This window comes from Procambarus clarkii, chromosome 44 (genome assembly GCF_040958095.1).
Source record: "Procambarus clarkii isolate CNS0578487 chromosome 44, FALCON_Pclarkii_2.0, whole genome shotgun sequence".
Classification (NCBI taxonomy): Eukaryota; Metazoa; Arthropoda; class Malacostraca; order Decapoda; family Cambaridae; genus Procambarus; species Procambarus clarkii.
The window spans coordinates 20,764,508-20,792,050 of NC_091193.1; the positions used below are offsets into that span (position 1 = coordinate 20,764,508).

The 27,543-nt window shown below is 45.8% G+C and overlaps 1 protein-coding gene across 3 annotated transcripts in view; it reads left to right on the top strand.

Annotated features, from left to right (window-relative positions):
• The window catches only part of LOC123745325 (GTPase-activating protein CdGAPr), a 427,987-nt gene that overhangs the window by 160,126 nt on the left and 240,318 nt on the right, over nucleotides 1-27,543 (top strand). For 2 of the 3 annotated variants that reach the window (XM_069300776.1, XM_069300774.1), the window contains one exon: nucleotides 21,647-21,767. In XM_069300776.1, coding sequence (XP_069156877.1) covers nucleotides 21,657-21,767 — 111 coding nt within the window. In that variant the 5' untranslated portion in view covers nucleotides 21,647-21,656. Of the gene's footprint in view, nucleotides 1-1,702; nucleotides 1,978-21,646; nucleotides 21,768-27,543 lie in introns of all 3 variants that reach the window. The other variant, XM_045725778.2, reaches the window with a different exon arrangement.

A 27,543-nucleotide genomic window follows, 5' to 3' on the forward strand; every position in this document is an offset into this window, starting at 1 on the left:
CCCCTTGGACGGGTTTATCAAGTTCCGTCTTGAAAGCTGAGACGGTCGCCAAGTTTATGAACCTATGTTATGTTTAGACGGAGGGTGTTGAGCCGTCTTGGGGCCCCTTCGGGTGTTTATAGAAATATCTCTTTAAAGGTTTTAGTTACGTTACAATGGGTACAATGACCCATCATTGTACCCATTGTACTCATCCTGACAAGCCTTTTGGTCTCATGTGGAGACTTCACTCTGCTGATTCGAAAACCATCTGAGATGTAAATTACGATGTGTATATATAAATGACTATATATATCTATAAATTATTATATATAAATTATGATATATGATGTATATCGTTAGCCTGCGGGGTCACTGATTCCTGGTACCATTGGAGGTCATTGCGAAGACCACTGAGGCTATAGTCTGCAGTCAATCACAATTACAATCAGAAACTGTATCCGTAGTAACTTATACAAATGGTTACCTTTGTAACTGGACTGAACGGGGATACAGCAGTGTAAATCAAACTTATATTTTTACACAATTTAAACAATTATATATTTAGTTTACAATTTCAGTGGGGATATTTTATGGTGAAAGAACGTGAAGTATACCATTAGACCACCAAACTTAAATGATTAGCTTCCTGGAAGCTAATCATTCCAGGAAGTTATGGAACTTAGAAATTATAGAACCAAGTTATATACAAGTTATAGAACCCTCATTTTTTTTAACAATGTGACTTACAGTAGTAAGGTTCTGCACCTGAAAGTGTACTATTGTACGCTTTGTAATAAGTAGAGACACCAGGGGGGTAGATTTCATACTTTTCAGGTCTGGGATAGTGTGTAGCGTGTTACTTGGGCAGTATTGTATAATACTGTGTTGTATTATTGTATTGTACATTATTTTGTATTTTTGTTTGCTGCCACTGTTGAAGTATGGGTGTATTAGGGCCTGTGACTTTGTGGCTGACAGTATGTCATAGTACTCACAGTATGAGGGAGAGTATGATAGTACTCACAGTATGAGGAGAGTATGATAGGCATGAGTGACAAGTAATATATGTCGTATGTTTACATCAAGTAACATTCCTTGTGTGTGTCTTATCATACTTTGTAGTAGTGGCTGTTGGTCTGACGTAAGCTTAAGACTGTAGGTCTAACATAAGCTTAAGACTGTAGGTCTAACATAAGCTTAAGACTGTAGGTCTAACATAAGCTTAAGACTGTAGGTCTTAACATAAGCTTAAGACTGTAGGTCTAACATAAGCTTAAGACTGTAGGTGTAACATAAGCTTAAGACTGTAGGTGTAACATAAGCTTAAGACTGTAGGTCTAACATAAGCTTAAGACTGTAGGTGTAACATAAGCTTAAGACTGTAGGTGTAACATAAGCTTAAGACTGTAGGTGTAACATAAGCTTAAGACTGTAGGTCTAACATAAGCTTAAGACTGTAGGTGTAACATAAGCTTAAGACTGTAGGTCTAACATAAGCTTAAGACTGTAGGTCTAACATAAGCTTAAGACTGTAGGTCTTAACATAAGCTTAAGACTGTAGGTCTAACATAAGCTTAAGACTGTAGGTGTAAGCTTAATGTGTGTGGTTATAGTGAGTGATAGTGTTGGGGTTTAGGTGTGAAGAAGGACTTGTAGTGGAGGTATAGTGAGCTGAGTGTGGTGACGGTGATGGTGACTGGTGTTGGTGGTCATTTAACAGAGGTGGTGGAGGCGCCGGCGTGTATCACGATGGTGACGAGCTCTCCTCTTCAGCGTCTGCTCCTGGTGGTTCCTCCCCCTGGTGCTCCCTGGTGACCTGACCCCAGGCACCATGACCTCGGAGGCCCCCAGGCACCCGTGCCCCTCCTCCCCCTTCCCTGGCACCGCCTCAGACTCGGCCAGTGACGAAGCTTCCTCGAGGGACTATGGCCCTGATGACCTAACAAGGGTCACGCCTGTCAAGAGGCGGAGACTCTTGCCATTGGTTGACCTCAGGTAACGCCCCGTCTTGACCGCCCTTTTTCATTACATTGTTTCCATTTGTTCTCTCTTATCTGACTTGTATCACAATGTAGTGTAGTGGTGATTGATGGTGAGGCCGCATGGTGCCATCTATCACATCCTTCAGTGCCAGTGCCACAAGCAAGGGTGGAAAAGGTCTCTTGCCTGTAATCACCTGTTATAACATTACTGGGTCATGCAAGCGTTCGTTGCCTGAAAACAGGAGACCCGTGGGTCGAGATGGATTGAAAGCTGGGTGGAGAGGGCCAGAATATAGTGCCAGTTTGGCCCTGTTGAGTGGTGTGGCTGCATGAATGACCAGAGTCGAGGGAATGTTGTGTGGGACTCCAGTGCCACGTCTTGGATGGGGTGGAATATAGCATAGAGCCACCCAGAACCATAGAGTTCACATCCAGAGACCCCACAGCAGTGCTAATGATAATTAATTCACTGGTGCTGTCCCGTCTTGAGTACTGCTCGGTACTCACTTCCCCTTTGAGAGCAGGAGAGATCTCTGAATTAGAGGGAATACAGAGAACATATACGGCACGCATAGACACGATAAAGCACTTAAATTATTGGGACCGTCTCGAAGCACTTAAAATGTACTCTCTGGAAAGGAGACGAGAGAGGTATGAAATAATATACACATAGAAGATACTGGAGGGCCAGGTCCCAAATTTGCACAGTAGAATAACAACATACTGGAACGAAAGATACGTAGGGAAATGCAGAATAGAACCAGTGAAGAGTAGAGGTGTCATAGACACAATCAGAGAACATCAGATGTCCACAGTTCAACACCCTCCCAGCAAATATAAGAAATATTGCTGGAACAAAGGTGGATGTATTCAAGAGGCACTTGGATACGTTCTTGCAAGAAGTGCCGGACCAACCAGGCTGTAATGGATATGTGGGCCTACGGGCTGCTCCAAGCAACAGCCTGTTGGACCAAGTTATCACGTCGAACCTGGCCCCAGGACGGGCTCGGGGGAGTAGAAGAACTCCCAGAACCCCATCCAGGTACACTCCAGGTAGCTCACCCCTCATTGGTCCACGGGGCAACCCACGTGTGAGTGTCGTAGAGGTTATTTGCATGTTACATATTCGTAGCCTGCACCGTTTGGGCATCTCTCTTGATTATATATATATATATATATATATCCAATTTTCTTTTTATCAAAATTTATACGATTAGATGTATTTGTTAATGGATCTGTGTGTGTGTCTGTGCATGCCTCGCTAAGCCTGTGTCTTCAGCATGTGGGGTGACTGCTTGCAAGCACTGTTGCATGACATTCTGCCTTCAGTATTTATCATTGCTACTGTAGATAGCACGGGGACGGGAGTGGGTGGGTTAGCATGACCAGGCGAACCCAGGCTCGATGCCACTATGCACACACAAGCTGTAAGCTGGCAGCTTAACAATACACATAGAAGCAGGTGTAAGCTGCGTGTGTGCTAGTATGCAGACGCCGGCACTAACCTCACTATAGCAACTCATACACAGATTCCATTGGTAAGCAGACTCGACACTAATGCGCAGACGACACCACCTTGCTGTTGCGCTGACATGTTGACAACACGACCACTCTGACAGCCTCTCCTCCACCAGTGTGGGCTGACAGCCTCTCCTCCACCAGTGTGGGCTGACAGCCTCTCCTCCACCAGTGTGGGCTGACAGCCTCTCCTCCACCAGTGTGGGCTGACAGCCTCTCCTCCACCAGTGTGGGCTGACAGCCTCTCCTCCACCAGTGTGGGCTGACAGCCTCTCCTCCACCAGTGTGGGCTGACAGCCTCTCCTCCACCAGTGTGGGCTGACAGCCTCTCCTCCACCAGTGTGGGCTGACAGCCTCTCCTCCACCAGTGTGGGCTGACAGCCACTCCTCCACCAGTGGCTGTCTCCTCCACCAGTGTGGGCTGACAGCCTCTCCTCCACCAGTGTGGGCTGACAGCCTCTCCTCCACCAGTGTGGGCTGACAGCCTCTCCTCCACCAGTGTGGGCTGACAACCACTCCTCCGCCAGTGTGGGCTGACAACCACTCCTCCGCCAGTGTGGGCTGACAGCCTCTCCTCCACCAGTGTGGGCTGACAGCCTCTCCTCCACCAGTGTGGGCTGACAGCCTCTCCCCCACCAGTGTGGGCTGACAGCCTCTCCTCCACCAGTGTGGGCTGACAGCCTCTCCTCCACCAGTGTGGGCTGACAGCCTCTCCTCCACCAGTGTGGGCTGACAGCCTCTCCTCCACCAGTGTGGGCTGACAGCCTCTCCTCCACCAGTGTGGGCTGACAGCCTCTCCCCCACCAGTGTGGGCTGACAGCCTCTCCTCCACCAGTGTGGGCTGACAGCCTCTCCTCCACCAGTGTGGGCTGACAGCCTCTCCTCCACCAGTGTGGGCTGACAGCCTCTCCTCCACCAGTGTGGGCTGACAGCCTCTCCCCCACCAGTGTGGGCTGACAGCCTCTCCTCCACCAGTGTGGGCTGACAGCCTCTCCTCCACCAGTGTGGGCTGACAGCCTCTCCTCCACCAGTGTGGGCTGACAGCCTCTCCTCCACCAGTGTGGGCTGACAGTCTCTCCTCCACCAGTGTGGGCTGACAGCCTCTCCTCCACCAGTGTGGGCTGACAGCCTCTCCTCCACCAGTGTGGGCTGACAGCCTCTCCTCCACCAGTGTGGGCTGACAGCCTCTCCCCCACCAGTGTGGGCTGACAGCCTCTCCTCCACCAGTGTGGGCTGACAGCCTCTCCTCCACCAGTGTGGGCTGACAGCCTCTCCTCCACCAGTGTGGGCTGACAGCCTCTCCTCCACCAGTGTGGGCTGACAGCCTCTCCCCCACCAGTGTGGGCTGACAGCCTCTCCCCCACCAGTGTGGGCTGTCAACACAACAAATGCTGTCATTCTTTTGGTCGCAGCCTTTGAAAAATGAAGTTAAAATACCGGAAGAATTAAAGAGGGCGGAAGAGAAGGGGAAAAACTTCAAGGACATGAGAGAGGGAGGGAGGGAGGATGAGGGATGGTGGGAACGAGGAAATATAATAAATTAAGGAAGAGAGGAAGCAGAGAGAGAGAGAGAGAGAGAGAGAGAGAGAGAGAGAGAGAGAGATAGAGAGAGAGAGAGAGAGAGAGAGAGAGAGAGAGAGAGAGAGAGAGAGAGAGAGAGAGATAGAGAGAGAGAGAGAGAGAGAGAGAGAGAGAGAGAGAGAGAGAGAGAGAGAGAGAGAGAGAGAGAGAGAGAGAGAGAGGAAAGAGAGGAGAAAGAGAGCAGGAGAGGACAATGGCCGCCTGGCCGCCTTTGTGTCGAGTAAATCGCTGTAACCTGTGTTTACATTCTCGCCCCATTGTCCCATTTTCTTTGTATATGAAGCTCTTATATTGCGGCTTATACTCTATTATTTTGGGTGAAACAATTACAAAGTTTAACCATTGGTGGTTGAAGATGTCGATCCTGTATGGGGGGTCCTGTAGCCCTCCTACTCTCTCTCTCTCTCTCTCTCTCTCTCTCTCTCTCTCTCTCTCTCTCTCTCTCTCTCTCTCTTTCTTTCTTTCTTTCTTTCTTTCTTTCTTTCTTTCTTTCTCTCTCTCTCTCTCTCTCTCTCTCTCTCTCTCTCTCTCTCTCTCTCTCTCTCTCTCTCTCTCTCTCTCTCTCTCTCTCTCTCTCTCTCTCTCTCTCAGGGGAGAGAGAGTCAGAGACTTTGCAACATAAGTAGAATATCGCTTTCCAGTTTGTCCTAACTCAATAGTACCGATTTCTACTTTCCAATTGCGTTGTATGTCGGTATATGTACTATGGTGCTCATCCTTGATATAAGGACTACCAAAACAGGAGGATGGGTTTGTTGGTGAGTGCGCGGTGGAAAGAGTGCGCTAGTATAAGGAATTGGGGGACAGTGCACTTCTTGACTGTTTGGCGAGTGTGCACAACGAAAATGAGTGCATGTTGAGTGCACAGAGTACAAAAAAAGAGTGCATGTTGAGTAAACAGAGTACAAAAAGAGTGCATGCTGAGTGAACAAAGTACAAAAAAAGAGTGCATGTTGAGTGCACAGAGTACAAAAAAAAGTGCATGTATATAAAGTCTAAACACTAGCGGTCTGTACTGAGTGCGTAGAGTTTCAACGCACTCAGAATTACTCACTAAAAACTCGACAGTTTTAAGAATTCGGTCGAGAAGAAATAATTTTTAAGACTTGTTTCTGATGTGCACTACGGCTTTTTTTTTGGGGGGGGGTTAAGACTTTTGTATACCTAGTGTTTGGTTTTATCTTTCTCTTGTTTGCGTGAGTTGGTGGGCGTGTTTGGACGGGCATTCTTCATGCTGTTTGGAGAGTTTGCTTGTGGAGTCTTGAGTTTGCTTGTGGAGTCTTGAGTTTGCTTGTGGAGTCTTGAGTTTGCTTGTGGAGTCTTGAGTTTGCTTGTGGAGTCTTGAGTTTGCTTGTGGAGTCTTGAGTTTGCTTGTGGAGTCTTGAGTTTGCTTGTGGAGTCTTGAGTTTGCTTGTGGAGTCTTGAGTTTGCTTGTGGAGTCTTGAGTTTGCTTGTGGAGTCTTGAGTTTGCTTGTGGAGTCTTGAGTTTGCTTGTGGAGTCTTGAGTTTGCTTGTGGAGTCTTGAGTTTGCTTGTGGAGTCTTGAGTTTGCTTGTGGAGTCTTGAGTTTGCTTGTGGAGTCTTGAGTTTGCTTGTGGAGTCTTGAGTTTGCTTGTGGAGTCTTGAGTTTGCTTGTGGAGTCTTGAGTTTGCTTGTGGAGTCTTGAGTTTGCTTGTGGAGACTTAGACAATTTTCTAAAATATTTCAAAACACTTTTTCTCACTGTGTTTGATCATTTTTTGGTTCATTAAATTTGGAATAAGTTTTTATTGTCTTGTGTGAAGTTTGTCTTGTGTGATAAATCATGGTTAGTTAGCAAGCTGGATCTGATTGTATTGCGTTTAAAGGAGGTTTAATGTTATTTGAATGTTTTTATTTATTTTGAGGGGTGGACTGTGTTTGTGTGTGTGTGTGTGTGTGTGTGTGTGTGTGTGTGTGTGTGTGTGTGTGTGTGTGTGTGTGTGTGTGTGTGTACTCACCTAGTTGTGTCTGCAGGATCGAGCATTGACTCTTGGATCCCGCCTTTCGAGCATCGGTTGCTTACAGCAATGACTCCTGTCCTATTTCCCTATCATACCTGGTTTTAAAATTATGAATAGTATTTGCTTCCACCACCTGTTCCTGAAGTGCATTCCATTTCCCCACTACTCTCACGCTAAAAGAAAACTTCCTAACATCTCTGTGACTCATCTGAGTTTCAAGCTTCCATCCATGTCCTCTCGTTCTGTTACTATTCCGTGTGAACATTTCGTCTATGTCCACTCTGTCAATTCCTCTGAGTATCTTATACGTTCCTATCATGTCCCCCCTCTCCCTTCTTCTTTCTAGTGTCGTAAGGCACAATTCCCTCAGGCGCTCTTCATACCCCATCCCTCGTAGCTCTGGGACGAGTCTCGTTGCAAACCTCTGAACCTTTTCCAGTTTCATTATATGCTTCTTCAGATGGGGACTCCATGATGAGGCGGCATACTCTAAGACTGGCCTTACGTAGGCAGTGTAAAGCGCCCTAAATGCCTCCTTACTTAGGTTTCTGAATGATGTTCTAACTTTTGCCAGTGTAGAGTACGCTGCTTTCGTTATCCTATTAATATGTGCCTCAGGAGATAGATTAGGTGTTACGTCCACCCCCAGGTCTCTTTCACGCGTCGTTACAGGTAGGCTGTTCCCCTTCATTGTGTACTGTCCCTTTGGTCTCCTATCTCCTAGTCCCATTTCCATAACTTTACATTTGCTCGTGTTGAATTCTAGTAGCCATTTCTCTGACCATCTCTGCAATCTGTTCAGGTCCTCTTGGAGGATCCTGCAATCCTCATCTGTCACAACTCTTCTCATCAACTTTGCATCATCCGCAAACATCGACATGTAGGACTCTACGCCTGTAAACATGTCGTTAACATATACAAGAAATAGAATTGGTCCCAGCACCGATCCTTGTGGTACTCCACTTGTTACTGTTCGCCAGTCCGACTTCTCGCCCCTTACCGTAACTCTTTGGCTCCTTCCTGTTAGGTAGTTCCTTATCCATTCTAGGACCTTTCCCCCCACCCCCGCCTGCCTCTCGAGCTTGAACAGCAGTCTCATGTGCGGTACTGTATCAAAGGCTTTTTGGCAGTCCAGAAATATGCAGTCTGCCCAACCATCTCTGTCCTGTCTTATCCTCGTTATTTTATCATACAATTCCAGAAGGTTTGTTAGGCACGATTTCCCTGTCCAGAACCCATGTTGATGTTTGTTCACAAACCTAATGTTCTCCAGGTGTGCAACCAGTCGCAGCCTAATTATTCTTTCCAGTATTTTACAGGGGATGCTTGTCAGTGATACAGGTCTGTAGTTAAGTGCCTCCTCCCTATCTCCTTTCTTGAAGATCGGCACGACATTTGCCTTCTTCCAGCAACTGGGCAATTCTCCTGACATAAGTGACTCATTAAAGATCATTGCCAGAGGCACGCTGAGGGCCTGTGCTGCTTCTTTTAGTATCCACGGTGATACTTTGTCTGGTCCAACTGCTTTAGTTGCATCTAGAGTTGTCAACTGTTTCATTACCTCCTCTGCTGTCACCTCTATATCTGATAGTCTTTCATCTAGGGTAACCCCTTCCAACAATGGGAGCTGCTCAGGCTCGGTAGTGAACACTCCATGGAAACTGGCATTCAGTGCCTCGCAGATTTCCTTGTCACTTTCAGTATATGCCCCCTCTGTCTTCCTTAGTCTTGTCACTTGGTCGTTCACCGACATTTTTCTTCTTATATGACTGTGTAGTAACTTGGGTTGTTTTTTCGCTTTGATTGCAATATCGTTCTCATAGTCCCTTTCCGATGTTCGTCTTATGTTAATGTAATCGTTCCTAGCTCTGTTGTATCTGCTTCTGTTGTCCTCTGTTCTTTGTCTTCTGTACTTCCTCCACTCCCGTCTGCTGGCCATTTTTGCTTCCTGACACTGTCTATTAAACCATGGGTTATTATATTCCTTCTTATTTTTTCCCTTTACCGTTGGTATAAATCTCTCTTCGGCCTCCTGGCATTTCTGTATGACTAGGTCCATCATATCTTGGACTGTTTTTCCTCTAATTTCTTCCTCCCACTGCACTTCACCCAGATAGTCCCTTATCCTCATATAGTCCCCTTTCCTGTAGTCAGCTCTCCTTTCCCAGATCTCTTGTCCCATGTGTGTGTGTGTGTGTGTGTGTGTGTGTGTGTGTGTGTGTGTGTGTGTGTGTGTGTGTGTGTGTGTGTGTGTGTGTGTGTTTGTGTGTGTGTGTGTGTGGGTGTGTGTGTGTGTGTGTGTGTGTACTCACCTAGTTGTGTTTGCGGGGGTTGAGCTCTGGCTCTTTGGTCCCGCCTCTCAACCGTCAATCAACAGGTGTACAGATTCCTGAGCCTATCGGGCTCTGTCATATCTACACTTGAAACTGTGTATGGAGTCAGCCTCCGCCACATCACTTCCTAATGCATTCCATTTGTCAACCACTCTGACACTAAAAAAGTTCTTTCTAATATCTCTGTGGCTCATTTGGGCACTCAGTTTCCACCTGTGTCCCCTAGTACGTGTGCCCCTTGTGTTAAATAGACTGTCTTTATCTACCCTATCAATCCCCTTCAGAATCTTGAATGTGGTGATCATGTCCCCCCTAACTCTTCTGTCTTCCAGCGAAGTGAGGTTTAATTCCCGTAGTCTCTCCTCGTAGCTCATACCTCTCAGCTCGGGTACTAGTCTGGTGGCAAACCTTTGAACCTTTTCCAGTTTAGTCTTATCCTTGACTAGATATGGACTCCATGCTGGGGCTGCATACTCCAGGATTGGCCTGACATATGTGGTATACAAAGTTCTGAATGATTCTTTACACAAGTTTCTGAATGCCGTTCGTATGTTGGCCAGCCTGGCATATGCCGCTGATGTTATCCGCTTGATATGTGCTGCAGGAGACAGGTCTGGCGTGATATCAACCCCCAAGTCTTTTTCCTTCTCTGACTCCTGAAGAATTTCCTCTCCCAGATGATACCTTGTATCTGGCCTCCTGCTCCCTACACCTATCTTCATTACATAACATTTGGTTGGGTTAAACTCTAACAACCATTTGTTCGACCATTCCTTCAGCTTGTCTAGGTCTTCTTGAAGCCTCAAACAGTCCTCTTCTGTTTTAATCCTTCTCATAATTTTAGCATCGTCCGCAAACATTGAGAGAAATGAATCGATACCCTCCGGGAGATCATTTACATATATCAGAAACAAGATAGGACCGAGTACAGAGCCCTGTGGGACTCCACTGGTGACTTCACGCCAATCGGAGGTCTCACCCCTCACCGTAACTCTCTGCTTCCTATTGCTTAGATACTCCCTTATCCACTGGAGCACCTTACCAGCTACACCTGCCTGTCTCTCCAGCTTATGTACCAGCCTCTTATGCGGTACTGTGTCAAAGGCTTTCCGACAATCCAAGAAAATGCAGTCCGCCCAGCCCTCTCTTTCTTGCTTAATCTGTGTCACCTGATCGTAGAATTCTATCAAGCCTGTAAGGCAAGATTTACCCTCCCTGAATCCATGTTGGCGATTTGTCACGAAGTCCCTTCTCTCCAGATGTGTTACCAGGTTTTTTCTCACGATCTTCTCCATCACCTTGCATGGTATACAAGTCAAGGACACTGGCCTGTAGTTCAGTGCCTCTTGTCTGTCGCCCTTTTTGTATATTGGGACCACATTCGCCGTCTTCCATATTTCTGGTAGGTCTCCCGTCTCTAGTGACTTACTATACACTATGGAGAGTGGCAGGCAAAGTGCCTCTGCACACTCTTTCAGTACCCATGGTGAGATCCCATCTGGACCAACAGCCTTTCTAACATCCAGATCCAGCAGGTGTCTCTTGACCTCCTCTCTCGTAATTTCGAACTCCTCCAAGGCCGCCTGGTTTACCTCCCTTTCTCCTAGCACAGTGACCTCACCTTGTTCTATTGTGAAGACCTCCTGGAACCTCTTGTTGAGTTCCTCACACACCTCTCTGTCATTCTCTGTATACCTGTCCTCGCCTGTTCTAAGTTTCAATACCTGTTCTTTCACTGTTGTTTTCCTTCTGATGTGACTGTGGAGTAGCTTTGGTTCGGTCTTGGCTTTGTTTGCTATATCATTTTCAAAATTTTTCTCTGCTTCTCTTCTCACCCTGACGTACTCATTCCTGGTTCTCTGGTATCTCTCTCTGCTTTCTGGTGTTCTGTTATTCCGGAAGTTCCTCCACGCCTTTTTGTTCAGTTTCTTCGCTTCCATACATGCCCTATTATACCATGGATTCTTCTGTTGCTTCTCGGATTTTTCCCTTTGGGCCGGGATGAACCTGTTTACTGCCTCCTGACACTTTTGGGTAACATAGTCCATCATACCCTGTACAGACTTGTCTCTGAGGTCTGTGTCCCAAGGTATTTCACTTAGGAAACTTCTCATCTGTTCATAATTCCCCTTTCGGTATGCCAGCCTTTTGATTCCTAGTTCTTTTTGGGGGGAGATAAGTCCTAGCTCTACCAGGTACTCAAAGTTCAATACACTGTGATCACTCATTCCCAAGGGCGCTTCCATCTTAACTTCCCTTATATCCCATTCATTTAGGGTAAATATCAAATCAAGCATTGCTGGTTCATCTTCTCCTCTCATTCTTGTTGGTTCTTTGGTGTGCTGGCTTAGAAAGTTTCTTGTTGCCACGTCCAGCAGCTTAGCTCTCCATGTTTCTGGTCCTCCATGCGGGTCTCTGTTCTTCCAATCTATCTTCCCAATCTATCTATCTGTGTGTGTGTGTGTGTGTGTGTGTGTGTGTGTGTGTGTGTGTGTGTGTGTGTGTGTGTGTGTGTGTGTGGGTGTGTGTGTGTGTGTGTGGGTGTGTACTCACCTAGTTGTGTTGGCGGGGGTTGAGCTCTGGCTCTTTGGTTTTGTGTGTGTGTGTGTGTGTGTGTGTGTGTGTGTGTGTGTGTGTGTGTGTGTGTGTGTGTGTGTGTGTGTGTGTGTGTGTGTGTGTGTGTGGTTCTTGGTCTCCACACAACACACTGGATGGGTGTCTGAGGACCACTTAATGCCTGCTTGGCAGCACTGGATGGAGTGCCATAGTGGTTATCCTGCCAGACCTCCTCGTTAGAGAGTCCTTAGAGTAACCGCGTGGACCATCCTACATATTAGTGACGTAGTGGGCAATTAGAGAGTAGAATTTGGTATTGTTGAATTAGGACAAACTTGAAAAGGTTTTGTATTAGTGTTTGCTAATAAAACTTAAGTATCCTAGGCCTAATACACGCTATCTGAGGCCTAATATAGTACATATATGTGCTATACTAGGCCTAGGAATATTGAGATAAATCTCTCTTTCTCTCTGGCCCTCACGGGCTCACCATAGCCCGTGCTACTTGGGACTTTTTGTTCCAGGTAGCAAATCTTAAACAACGACAACTCTGGCCTAACCCCTTGGGCTGGACGGTAGAGCGACGGTCTCGCTTCATGCAGGTCGGCGTTCAATCCCCGACCATCCAAGTGGTTGGGCACCATTCCTTTCCCCACCGTCCCATCCCAAATCCTGACCCCTGACCCCCTTCCAAGTGCTATATAGTCGTAATGGCTTGGCGTTTTCTCCTCAAATTTCCCTTCCCTTCACTTCCCTTCCCTTACCTTACCTTCAAGGTAAGGTAACCAGGTTCCCTTCAACATCACTAACTTCACTTCTCCCTGAAGGCACGATCTTTATAATTCGGTTCCAGGTTGCGACTTGAAAACCCACCAGTTTGCATGTAATACCCAACCTGCAGTTCATTACTACCCCAGCCTAACAAGGGGGCGTATGTGTGGTTGTGTATGTGTTGTGGTACGTGTGTGTGGTTGTGACGTCATGGGCCAGCCTGACCAATGGGCAGCGCTCTCACTCTCTCATAAACACGCTAACTATGCTCGTTGCAGCGTGATTAATTACTAGACCACCAACATAACAAGCCATAAACTTTATCATTGTACAAACACGTATAATATTTTTGTCTAATTTAGCAAATAAATGGCGGTAGTTTGCAACCATTATAGGTTTTGTGCACAAATTGTGAACAGGTTCCAAACACGGCGACGGACCATTGATGTCTTTGTTGATGAGAGACTTGGCACTCAGAGCCAGAGTGTGGCAGAGCCAGGGGGGGTGGGGGAGGCTGGCACTGGATGGAACTATACTAGATCAATACAATAGATTAATTCTGTCTATGTCTGGTACCAACGCTCAGGGTGATTGGCATGGGCAGGATGAGGGAGGGCAGAGTGAGGGAGAGGCAGGGTGAGGGGAGAGGCAGGGTGAGGGGAGAGGCAGGGTGAGGGGAGAGGCAGGGTGAGGGAGGGCAGAGTGAGGGAGAGGCAGGGTGAGGGGAGACGGAGGAAACATGATAAAAACTGAAAGGGGAGATAAGGGAGAACTGAAATAAAAGGAATGGGGTGTGTGTAGTGGCGGAGAAAGGGGGAAGCACAAGGAAAATTATCGAGGAGGGAAGGAAAAGGGGTTGGAGATGTAGAGTAAAGGGGGGGAAAAGGGTAGGTGAATAAGAGGAGAACCAGAGGAAGGGGTTATAGGAGAGTGTTGGAGGGTTCACAATACCAGTTAATGGTGCCTGCAGCGCCAGCTGGCGGCCAGTGTCTGCACCGTATTGATCACTGCCTCGCTTGCAATATCAACTGACTCTCGTGTCTGTTGCACGGCTTTACCCCACGCTGGACTTGTGATCCTGTGGTCCCGGGTTCGATCCCGGGCGCCGGCGAGAAACAATGGGCAGATTTTCTTTCACCCTATGCCCCTGTATGCCTATAGGTACCTAGGGTGTTAGTCAGCTGTCACGGGCTGCTTCCTGGGGGGTGGAGGCCTGGTCGAGGACCGGGCCGCGGGGGGACTAAAGCCCCGAAATCATCTCAAGGTAACCACATGTGTTACACGCACGCGCACACGCATTTTATCCAAGAGCCAATGCTCGATCCTGCAAGCACAAATAGGTGAGTACACACACGCACACACACACACACTCACACACACACACACACACACACACACACACACACACACACACACACACACACACACACACACACACACACACACACACACACAACAAATCCTGACCACAGTCACATCAGAAGGAAAACAACAGTGAAAGAACAGGTATTGAAACTTAGAACAGGCGAGGACAGGTATACAGAGAATGACAGAGAGGTGTGTGAGGAACTCAACAAGAGGTTCCAGGAGGTCTTCACAATAGAACAGGGTGAGGTCACTGTGCTAGGAGAAAGGGAGGTAAACCAGGCGGCCTTGGAGGAGTTCGAAATTACGAGAGAGGAGGTCAAGAGACACCTGCTGGATCTGGATGTTAGAAAGGCTGTTGGTCCAGATGGGATCTCACCATGGGTACTGAAAGAGTGTGCAGAGGCACTTTGCCTGCCACTCTCCATAGTGTATAGTAAGTCACTAGAGACGGGAGACCTACCAGAAATATGGAAGACGGCGAATGTGGTCCCAATATACAAAAAGGGCGACAGACAAGAGGCACTGAACTACAGGCCAGTGTCCTTGACTTGTATACCATGCAAGGTGATGGAGAAGATCGTGAGAAAAAACCTGGTAACACATCTGGAGAGAAGGGACTTCGTGACAAATCGCCAACATGGATTCAGGGAGGGTAAATCTTGCCTTACAGGCTTGATAGAATTCTACGATCAGGTGACACAGATTAAGCAAGAAAGAGAGGGCTGGGCGGACTGCATTTTCTTGGATTGTCGGAAAGCCTTTGACACAGTACCGCATAAGAGGCTGGTACATAAGCTGGAGAGACAGGCAGGTGTAGCTGGTAAGGTGCTCCAGTGGATAAGGGAGTATCTAAGCAATAGGAAGCAGAGAGTTACGGTGAGGGGTGAGACCTCCGATTGGCGTGAAGTCACTAGTGGAGTCCCACAGGGCTCTGTACTCGGTCCTATCTTGTTTCTGATATATGTAAATGATCTCCCGGAGGGTATCGATTCATTTCTCTCAATGTTTGCGGACGATGCTAAAATTATGAGAAGGATTAAAACAGAAGAGGACTGTTTGAGGCTTCAAGAAGACCTAGACAAGCTGAAGGAATGGTCGAACAAATGGTTGTTAGAGTTTAACCCAACCAAATGTAATGTAATGAAGATAGGTGTAGGGAGCAGGAGGCCAGATACAAGGTATCATCTGGGAGAGGAAATTCTTCAGGAGTCAGAGAAGGAAAAAGACTTGGGGGTTGATATCACGCCAGACCTGTCTCCTGCAGCATATATCAAGCGGATAACATCAGCGGCATATGCCAGGCTGGCCAACATACGAACGGCATTCAGAAACTTGTGTAAAGAATCATTCAGAACTTTGTATACCACATATGTCAGGCCAATCCTGGAGTATGCAGCCCCAGCATGGAGTCCATATCTAGTCAAGAATAAGACTAAACTGGAAAAGGTTCAAAGGTTTGCCACCAGACTAGTACCCGAGCTGAGAGGTATGAGCTACGAGGAGAGACTACGGGAATTAAACCTCACTTCGCTGGAAGACAGAAGAGTTAGGGGGGAGATGATCACCACATTCAAGATTCTGAAGGGGATTGATAGGGTAGATAAAGACAGTCTATTTAACACAAGGGGAACACGCACAAGGGGACACAGGTGGAAACTGAGTGCCCAAATGAGCCACAGAGATATTAGAAAGAACTTTTTTAGTGTCAGAGTGGTTGACAAATGGAATGCATTAGGAAGTGATGTGGTGGAGGCTGACTCCATACACAGTTTCAAGTGTAAATATGACAGAGCCCGATAGGCTCATGAATCTGTACACCTGTTGATTGACGGTTGAGAGGCGGGACCAAAGAGCCAGAGCTCAACCCCCGCAAACACAACTAGGTGAGTACAACTAGGTGAGTACACACACACACACACACACACACACACACACACACACACACACACACACGCTTCAAGGAGGGTTGAGACAGATGAGGATTGTAGGATTCTCTAGGATGACTTGAAACAGGTTGCAGAGCTGGTTCAATAAAGTACTGCTAGAGTTCAACAGTAACAAATGCAAGGCGATGGAAATAGTGGCATGAGCCAGGAGACCGAAAGGCCAATATACGATGAAGGGACACTACTTCCCTATAACGACTATGGAGAAAGACCTGGGAGTGGACATAACACCAAACTTGTATAAATAGAATAACGTCAGCCGCATACTCTATGCTGTCAAAAGTCTGAACATCCTTCAGAAACTTGAATAAGGAGGCTTTTAGATCACTGTATACCGCCTATGTGAGGCCAGTCTTAGAGTATGCCGCCCCCCCTCCTCCCCCCATCTTAAAAAAACACATAAGGAAGCTGGAAAAGGTGCAGAAATTTGCAACGAAACTCGTCCCAGAGCTGCGAGGGATGAGGTACGAAGATAGACTGAAGGAACTAAACCTGACGATGTTAGAAAGGAGGAGGTAGAGAGAGGGGACATGATTCAGACGTATAAAATACTTTGAGGGATTGACAAGGTGGAAACAGAGGAAATATTTACAATGAATAACAATAGAACAAGGGGGCACGGATGGAAGCTTGAGACTCAGATGTGTCATAGAGATGTTAGAAAATTTTCTTTTAGCCTAAAGGTAGTGAGTAAATGAAATGACCTAAAGGAGCAGATTGTAGAGGCTAACATGTAAGAGACTAACATGCTAACAAAGAACGACAGAAAAGTGTGTGAGGAGCTGAACAAGAGATTCCAGGAAGTCTTCACAATAGTGCATGAGGAAAGTGCCTAAACTGAGAGAGAGATGACTGTAAACCAATAACTCTAAAATTACCCAAGATGAGGTACAGAGGCAACTACTAGAGTTGGGACCAGACACAATGTCACAACTGACACGTGAGTAGAATCCTGTGCTTGATGCATTGTATTCCATACAAGACACTGGAAATAGGAGAACTGGCAGAAAGTTTGAAGACATTTACTGTAGTCTCAATATACGAGAAGGGAGATAGACAGGAGCCACTGATCTATCTATAGCCCAGTGGCCCTAACTTCCAATAATATGTAAGATGTTAGAGCACAATCTAACACATTCATTAGAGAACATTAGAGTACATTCTAACATTCATTAGAGTACATTCTAACATTCATTAGAGTACATTCTAACACATTCATTAGAGAACATTAGAGCACAATCTAACACATTCATTAGAGAACATTAGAGTACATTCAAACACATTCATTAGAGAACATTAGAGTACATTCTAACATTCATTAGAGTACATTCTAACACATTCATTAGAGCACATTCTAACACATTCATTAGAGCACATTCTAACACATTCATTAGAGCACATTCTAACACATTCATTAGAGCACATTCTAACACATTCATTAGAGCACATTCTAACACATTCATTAGAGCACAATAGAGCACATTCAACAACCAGCACGGGTTCAAGGATGGTAAATCTTGACTAACATATTTAATAGAATTCTATGACCAAGCGAATCCAACCACTTGAACTGATCGGTACAGCAATGCCCTTCCTTTAGGCAAGTCGTCGTTCGATCCCCGTTGATCTAAATGGCTGGGCACCATTCCTTCCGTCCGTCACACCCCAGACCTTAGTCCTCGTATCCCTGCCAGGCGCAGTGTAGCCATATTGCCTTAGCGCCCTCTCCTGATAACCATTTAATAAATAATTATGACGATGAGTGAGGCAGGACAGAAGAGTGGGGCTGACTGCTGGGCTGCTGACACGCTGACCCACATCAACCTGTCCTCCTACAAAGAACGTCGCTTTTCGCTCGTATGCGTTACATGAGGCCAAAAATTGTCGTACTAGAAAGTGGAAGCGGCTGGCGAAAGTGACGTACGGACCCGTTTTCTGTTTTGGGTCCTCTGGTAGGTTAGGAGAGACCACTTTAAATTGACCGTTTTTTTGGTGGGAAACTTTAGGGGGAGGACGGAGTGGACAGGAGACCAGCCCGCAGGTCTGGTCTCCTGTGTCCTCCTGCAGGTCTGGGCCCGCAGGTCTGGTCTCAGGAGACCAAAGCTGCGGTGGTGTAATGGGCCCATTACCTCAGCAACAACCAATCAGAGCGAGGACTGCACCGGTGGTTGTGTTGACGAGCGGGTGGAGCAGTGTGCGGCAGACGTCGGGCTGAGTCATGAACAAGCGCCGAGGGCCTCATAATGCAGGCGTCGGAGGTGCATGAGGCAGCGCATGGTGAGTTGTTGCAGATGCAAGTGACTCACGCTCGGTCGATACTACCGCTCATGTGGCTCCCTTGCAACACTGCCGCTCCTGCAACACTGCCGCTCCTGCAACACTGCCGCTCCTGCAACACTGCCGCTCCTGCAACACTGCCGCTCCTGCAACACTGCCGCTCCTGCAACACTGCCGCTCCTGCAACACTGCCGCTCCTGCAACACTGCCGCTCCTGCAACACTTTATGGCTGTCGCACACGCCATTCAGCACACGAGTGGAGCGCGGAGTGCAACGAGCGCCTCCCGCGATGCAACACATTGCCCTACTGAGTGCCGCAGACATAGACATGGCATGTCCTCTATTCCACGAGACTGTAGAGGGGTTCTAGATGGTGCCTCATGGTGCCAGGCACTGCAGGCGAGGAGCAGCGGAGGTGGCGGTGTTAGAGCCACGGGCCCGCGGACCCAGAGCCACAGGGTCCCATGGAAGAGTGACACGGCATGTTACCACCACTGCAGAGTCCGTGCCCGCAATGCTGGGGTCCTTAGCAAGATGATGCAACACCCAAGAGAACTGCTGCACACATAACTGGCAGCGACGCCGTATGCTCTTATTGCTGTTGTCTAGGAGAGAGAGGGAGAGAGAGAGAGAGAGAGAGAGAGAGAGAGAGAGAGAGAGAGAGAGAGAGAGAGAGAGAGAGACAGAGACAGAGACAGAGAGACAGAGAGTGTGAGAGAGAGAGAGAGAGAGAGAGAGAGAGAGAGAGAGAGAGAGAGAGAGAGAGAGAGAGAGAGAGAGAGAGAGAGAGAGAGAGAGAGAGAGTTCTTGCAAGAAGTACAAGACTAATCGAGTTGTATTGGGTATGTGGGGCCTGCGGGCCGCTCCAAGCAACAGCCTGTTGGACCAAGTTATCCCAAGTCGAACCCCAGTCCGGGCTCGGGAAGTATGAGAACTCTCAGAACCACCCTCTATAGGTATGTTCCAGGTATGCTGGTGTGAGTCTTGTTGCAAGTGTGACTGGAGTTGGGACTCCTCGCCACTTGCCAACACCAACAGCGGTGTTGGCCACCACTCGAACACCGACACCTTTTACATTGCACTATTTTCATTCAACGCCACGTCGTGAAGCCCGTACAGCGCTCCCTGTCGCCAACACCAACAGTTTGGCAGGTCATCATGAGTTTAATTATGGTCAACAAGGGAATTTAATCATTCTGCCGGTGTTATCAAGGCCTCGAAGACCCCATTCCAGCAACCAACCCTTCCACCCCCCTCCCCCACCATCCACCCCATCCCTTCCCATCCCCCATCTTCACCCAATCTCCCCGTCTCTCACTTCTACCTCTTCCATCTCCCTCTTCCATCTCTTCTTTTTTTTGACCTACTGACGATGGTATCTGTTTTGGTGACCTAGTTGACGGAGAAAGAGAGAGAGAGAGAGAGAGAGAGAGAGAGAGAGAGAGAGAGAGAGAGAGAGAGAGAGAGAGAGAGAGAGAGAGAGAGAGAGAGAGAGAGAGAGAGAGAGGTGTACCCATATACCGCTGGGTGGCGGTTAGGTAGCTCCGAGATCCTTCCGTGTTGAGAGCGTCCGTTGTTCTTGAGGTATTGTGAGTCTTGCAGAAACTATTATATAAACACGATATATGTATTTCTACATGTTCGCCACACTTGTAATACTTGGCATTGATTCGCTGGAGGCACACGGAGCCAGTTCTCACATGTGAGGGACCTGCATACACACATATCATATGTAGATATGATAGAGCCCAGTAGGCTCAGGAATCTGTACACCAGTTGATTGACAGTTGAGAGGCGGGACCAAAGAGCCAAAGCTCAACCCCCGCAAGCACAATTAGGTGAGTACAATTAGGTGAGTACACACACACACACACACACACCCACACACACCCACACACACACACACACACACACACACACACACACACACACACACACACACACACACACACACACACACACACACACACACACACACAAAAGCCCGTGTCTTGTCACGCACAAGACGAAGCTGGAAAAAAAAAGTTCAGAGAAATGCCGCAAGGCTGGTCCCAGAACTAAGAGGCATATGAGTTACGAAGAAAGGCTGAGTGAACTACACCTCACGTCGCTGGAAGACAGGAGAGCTCGGGGGAAACATGATTACCACATACAAAATTATGAGGGGAATTGACAGGGTAGACAAGGATGGATTATGTAACACGGGATGGATTAAACAAGGATGGATTATTTACTTAACTCTCTCTCTCTCTCTCTCTCTCTCTCTCTCTCTCTCTCTCTCTCTCTCTCTCTCTCTCTCTCTCTCTCTCTCTCTCTCTCTCTCTCTCTCTGTGTTGATATAGTCGAGAAATGGTGCGTCAAGTTTCAAACAGACTCTTGGTAAGTTTAACAAGTTCTGAGGATCACTTGGAGGGGGACAGGTGGCCCGCAAGTGCCTGGAGCTCAGAGCCACTACAGCTCCGAGAGAGTACACACAGCTCCGAGTGACTCCTTCCTCAGGCTTCTCCATTATTATTATTTATAACGTGAGCGTTACGTACCCATCCCGTAGTGGTGGAGAGGGTTACAGAGGCATATGATGGGTTTAGTAACTGAACCTCATACTTCGTTTAGCTAAGCAAGTACATATCTTGTGAAGCTAGTTACACAGTTGTTATATATATATATATATATATATATATATATATATATATATATATATATATATATATTACTACAACGACGTAACTGGGCGGCAACTCTAGTCTACTTGCCTTGTGTAGCTTCCGGGGATCAACGGCCCTGCGACCCGGTCCCCGACGAGGCCTTTCCGGTTGCTGGACTGGTCAACCAGGCTGTTGAACGCGGCAGTTCGCAGCCTGACACATGAATTACAGCCTGGTTGATCAGGTATTCTTCAGGGGGGTTGGTGTTGATTGAGAGTTCAGGGGTGACTGCATTATAATGTGGTAAAGGAGAACGTATGTTCTTGTAGGGGTGACTACGTCATAATGTGGTAAAGGAGAACGTATGTTCTTGTAGGGGTGACTACGTCATAATGTGGTAAAGGAGAACGTATGTTCTTGTAGGGGTGACTGCGTCATAATGTGGTAAAGGAGAACGTATGTTCTTGTAGGGGTGACTGCGTCATAATGAGGTAAAGGAGAACGTATGTTCTTGTAGGGGTGACTGCGTCATAATGTGGTAAAGGAGAACGTATGTTCTTGTAGGGGTGACTACGTCATAATGTGGTAAAGGAGAACGTATGTTCTTGCAGGGGTGACTGCGTCATAATGTGGTAAAGGAGAACGTATGTTCTTGCAGGGGTAACTGCGTCATAATGTGGTAAAGGAGAGTGCTTATTCTTGCAGGGGTGGCGGCATGGCCGGGTCGAGCGTGGAGCTGGGAGGACGAGGGCCCGGAGGGTCCCTGGGCCCCGGCCGACGCTCCCGCACGCCCCTCACCGACCTCGACGCTAAGTTCGTCACCAAGGTAAGACTATGATGTCTTCTCTCTCGTTCACTGTGCTTCACGTCGTGGTAAGTTGGTTTAGTGGAGTGCTGTCACAGCTCAACCCGTTCTCGCTCTTTCATATAGTCAATATTAACTTATTAAATAAGCGCATATGTGACATACTAATTTATTGTGAATAGTTTAGTTTACCTTGAAAAGCTTCATAGAAAACACAGACCTCACCTAACCTTCTTAGTATGTTAAGATAAGCATCTTATTGCTTCTTAATTACAATTATTACTTAACCTATTATAGATATAGGTTAAGTAATAATTATAATTACGAAGCAATAAGATGCTTATCTTAACATACTAAGAAGGTTAGGTAAGGTCGGTGTTCATTTGATGCATCAAGTAAGGTTGGTGTTTTCTATGAAGCTTTTCAAGGTAAACTAAAATATTCACAATAAATTAGTATGTCACATATCCACTTATTTAATAAGTCAATATTGACTATAAGAAAGTGCGAGAACGGGTTGCAAAGCTCCGTGTCATCTGTTGCAGATGACACAAATCTCAGCATGAAAATTACTTCTGTAGAAGACATTGAAAAGCCACAACTTGATATTAATAAAGTTTTCGACTGGGCAATCGAAAATAACATGATGTTTAACAGTGATAAATTCCAGGTACTTAGACGTGGTGCAAATTAAGTCCTTAAACAATATACAGAGTACAAAACACAATAAAATCTGCCCATACAGATTTTGTTTACATGTCTGAACGTAACATGTAAATGATCTGAAAAATATGATGTCTGACGACCTGACATTTAGTGAACATAACCGAGCAAATATAGCGGCGGCCAGGAAAATGATAGGATGGATTATGAGAACATTCAAATCCTGGGATCCCACAGCAATGGTAATACTATTTAAATCACTGGTGTTGTCCCGTCTTGAGTACTGCTCGGTACTCACTTCCTCTTTCAGAGCGGGAGAGATCCCTGAAAGACGGAAAATTGTGCCATAGCCACAATCAGAGAACACTGTATGAACATCAGAGGTCTTTAGCTGTTCAATATCATCCCAGCAGGTATTAGAAATATTGCCGGAACAAAAAGTGGAAGTCTTCAACTGGACAGTTTTCTTCAAGGAGTGCCGGACCAACCGGGCTGTGGTGCATACGTGGGCCTGCGGGCCGCTCCAAGCAACAGCCTGGTGGACCAAACTCTCACAAGTCAAGCCTGGCCTCAGGCCGGACTTGAGGAATAGAACTCAGAACCCCATCCAGGTACATTCTAGGTATCTTTTGATATTTTTCTGCAACATGCGTGGTTGTGGAACGTTAATTACAGTTTTTCTTTTTAGTAGTCTGGCATTGTAGTAACATAAAATTATCATTATTATGCAAAACTACATTTGCATTGCCACATTACCTTAGTAGTAACGTGATTACGAATAATTTAGGCATTTCATATACTAGCTCTATCTAGAAATCCAACATTTTGTTTGTAACTCATTTTGTATATATGTACTTTTACCTGAATAAACATTATTATTATTATTATTATTATTAATATTATTAATTATTATTATTATTATTATTATAATTATATAGTTATTGTTATAGATAAAAGAAATAGTCACTGGTTGTCTTGTTAACGTTTTCTGTATTTTGAGTAATATAGAAAACGAATCCCTAGCTACTCAGCTTAAAATGGCTAACTTTAACAATTTATCTTAATGATTTTCAAATTCAAATTTCTTATAATAATAATAATAATAATAATAATAATAATAATAATAATAATAATAATAATAATTCATATTATCGGGGGACAGGCAGCCAGAGTGTCTTCTTACATGTTAGGCTTATATCGAGGTTCCCCCCCCCTCCCAAGGTAAAATTATTGACCCGCCCAAGATGCAACTCTACAACATGCTGACTGACTCCTTAGTACCTATATATAGCTAGGTGAACAGGTGCATTAGGCGATAGGAAACGTGCCCAACCATTTCTGTTCCGCCCGGGATTCGAACCCGAATTTCTCGACTGTGAGTTGAGAATGACCCCCGACTGTACAACCAGGACCCATCATAACTTGCACTATATTTCATCCCTATATACTATATACACAATATAGACATGTGTATACAATATATACACATTTCTAAACTTTCCCCTCACCTGTGCCTCCTCTTTACTCCCCTCCCCCCCCCCCCTACAACGTGTCTTCCAAATTCAAATTTATATTCAAAACCTGTTTATTTAAATTTAAATTTAAATGTTTTAAATAATATAAATGCATATAAATGTTTTAAATTTATATTAAAAAATGTCTGAACATTTATAGTCGACTTTAAACAAAATTTCAATACATTATTTACCCGAGAGAAATGTCCAGAATTGTATGCTATATTATAATCATTTTAATGATATGCTCTACAATTGACCTGTAGTCTCACGCGCCACGTATATCACTATATTAATTCAGTATCACTTAATACTGACCCCCTGGAGACACGTACTTAGGCCCACAGGTGTTTGTGTAACAACAGCCTGTTGGACCAAGCTCTCACCAGTCGAGCCTGGCCTCAGGCTGGGCTCGGGGAGTGGAGGAACTCCCAGAACTCTCCAGGTATGTAGAGGGAGTGAGAGGGAGAGGAAAGTGAGAGATGAATTGAGAAGATGAAGGTGGGATAAGAAGAGATGCTGCAGAGCTTGAGATAAGTTGGGCAACTTTGCCGCCCCCAAGTTACCGGAGCGTGAATATCTCCTAAAGTTAGAACACGGCATCTCATAAGGTTCTTGACCCGTGAGTGTGTATTCACCTACAAGTACTCACCTATATGTGCTTGCAGGGGTCAAACTAGGCCCCTAACCCCGCCTTCCGAACGTTCTTAGGTTAGTACAATGATTGAGGGAGTACAGTGAGGGAGCCGGTCGGCCGAGCGGACAGCACGCTGGGCTTGTGATCCTGTGGTCCTGGGTTCGATCCCAGGCGCCGGCGAGAAAAAATGGGCAGAGTTTCTTTCACCCTATGCCCCTGTTACCTAGCAGTAAATAGGTACCTGGGTGTTAGTCAGCTGTCACGGGCTGCTTCCTGGGGGTGGAGGCCTGGTTGAGGACCGGGCCGCGGGGACACTAAAGCCCCGAAATCATCTCAAGATATAATCCTAAGATATAACCCACCTTCTGCTGTTGTTCCTAGCTTTGAACAACGCTGCTTTATCTACTTTGTCAGTTTACCTGACACTCTTTTGTTATCTTGGCGCCCAAATATCTCTCTTGAAATTGAAATTGAAATTGAAATAAGTTTATTGAGGTAAAATACACACAAAGGGATGAGGTAGCTCAAGCTATTCTCACCCCGTTCAGTACAACGTGTTAATATATACATATACACACATCACAAATAAACATATTACCAAACATTCTGAGAGGTAAAAATATACATTTCCTCCCTCACAAGGAGTATGGTATCAGACGTACACACAAATACTTTTATGACCTAGGTATACTGTATAGACAATTTGCAAGACACCTGCAGATAATTCAACAAAATATTACAATCTTGGTGCAAAATTCTTATATCTCTCAAGAATATCATCAACCTTTCCGTTGTGACACATCCAGGCTATTTGTTCAGGAACAGTCCTTATCTCAGTGTTTCTATATACACTAATCAACGGACAATCAAGAATATAATGGGCAAGGGTGTGAGACCTTAACATACCACATAGTTTACACTTCGTGTCATTACCATGAACATCTATCCCATATTCCCAGTAATATTTGTACCCAAGCCTGAGCCGCATGTACACAGAGTCACTCCAAGCATTTCTCCTTTTACCATAAGTGAAATGGGTGTTTTGACTCACATACATGTAGTGTTGCATGGTTTGACTACTCTCATACATTATCTCTCTCCTCTCCACTCCCGCCTGTGCCTGAATATTTCTGATTTTGCTTCTTATTTGTCTCATTGTGAATTCACATTCAATGTCAACTTGTGGTTTTGATGTGGCACGTTTGGCCAAGTCATCCGCCACCTCGTTGAGCACTATTCCAACATGAGATGGAATCCACATGAATTTCACACTATAACCTTTCAGCTGTATCTCAGTTATTCTTCTCTTACAGTCCTCCACTATAGACATGAAGACTGGGTTTCTACTGTTTAAGGACTCCAGTGCTCCTCGGCTATCGACAAATACAAAAACATTTTTGTCGTCATGACGTACTTCCTCCAAACACGCCAGAATGGCCTGCAGTTCAGCTTGTGTGGATGATATATAATTACTAAGCCGGAGTTCAATTATCCTGTCCACAGTCCCAAACTCCGTATAATCCCTTATTAGGACACCACACCCTGCCCTGCCATCCTCCGCCACCGACCCGTCGCAATATACATGTAAACTGTTGCCTCTTGGTAACCGAGATATCATGCTTCCATACAAACACCGTAATTGTCCCGGTTCATGATGAATCTTTTTCACCTTGAGGGGTACAATTTCGACGTCTATTTTCTGTACTTTCCAGGGAGCAGACATATTACACTTTCGAGAGGGTTTACAGCAGTCAAGTACGTCGTATTCCCTGAGGTCATGAGCTAATCCTCTCGTATAGCGAGTCTCCCTCAGTTTCCTGGAAGTGTGTACGTCACTCAAGCAGGTCTGAACGCTCTCAAACAGCTTATCCCCTCCTTTTCTCCGCATGAAACGAATAGATACTCTAGTGTTAATGTCACGGACTCTATCACACACACTCTGTAAATTTAATTCCATTCTCATTATTTCAATCATTGCATTTCTTTGACATCCAAGAATAATCCTCATAGCCTCGTTCTGTATCAGCTCTATTTTTTGAATTCTGCCTTGGCCTGTGTAAGACAATACGGGTGCTGCGTAGTCTATCAGGGATCGAACAGTGCTTATGTATAACATCCGCAAGATAGGTACCCCAACACCTTTACCAGAAAAAGCCAGTGCTTTTAGAGGATGCAGACGGGCTTTACATAAGGTGCTGATATGATTTATTTCAGCATTTTTACTCTCACATGTGTATCCAACATACATGCCCAGATACTTGTACTTCTGTACACGGCTCAGTTCCACACCATTTAGAGTAAGTGTTATATTTCTTCGTTTCCTATACTCGTATTTGGTTTTATCTGCATTTATAACTAAGCCTAACTTGTGACAGGTTGTACCAAGTATGTTAAGAGCATCTTGAATTTTGTTCCCAGAAGTGCCTTGTATAAGAATGTCATCAGCATATATGATCGTCGTGACCCCTGGAGGATACATCTCTGATGCTAATCTGTTCATTAATACATTGAATAAGGTGGGACTTAATACTCCCCCTTGTGGGGTACCTAACTGAAACCTCCGTTCCTCAGACATGTATCCCTGGTAATACACCTGACCTTTTCTGCCTTGCAGGTAATCCCTTATCCAGTGTAGCAATCTCCCTGTTATTCCCAGATTGGCTAATTCGTATAAGATTACTTCCCCATTGGCTTTATCAAACGCTCCTTGTAGATCAACAAAAACTCTACAATTGTCATCCACATTAGACAAACACTTTAAGAGACAATCCGCAGTACTTTTGCCTTTGATAAAACCAAAGAGATTATTGGACATGTTATCACCTACAAGGTAGAGTAGCCTATTTAACAAAATCCTTTCCATCATTTTACAAAAGCAGGATATTAAGGAGACAGGTCTGTAGCCTCCGTTTGACTTAGGGATAGGAATGATGACAGCCTCTTTCCATTTTCTTGGTAACTTTCCCTCTCTATAACTCATATT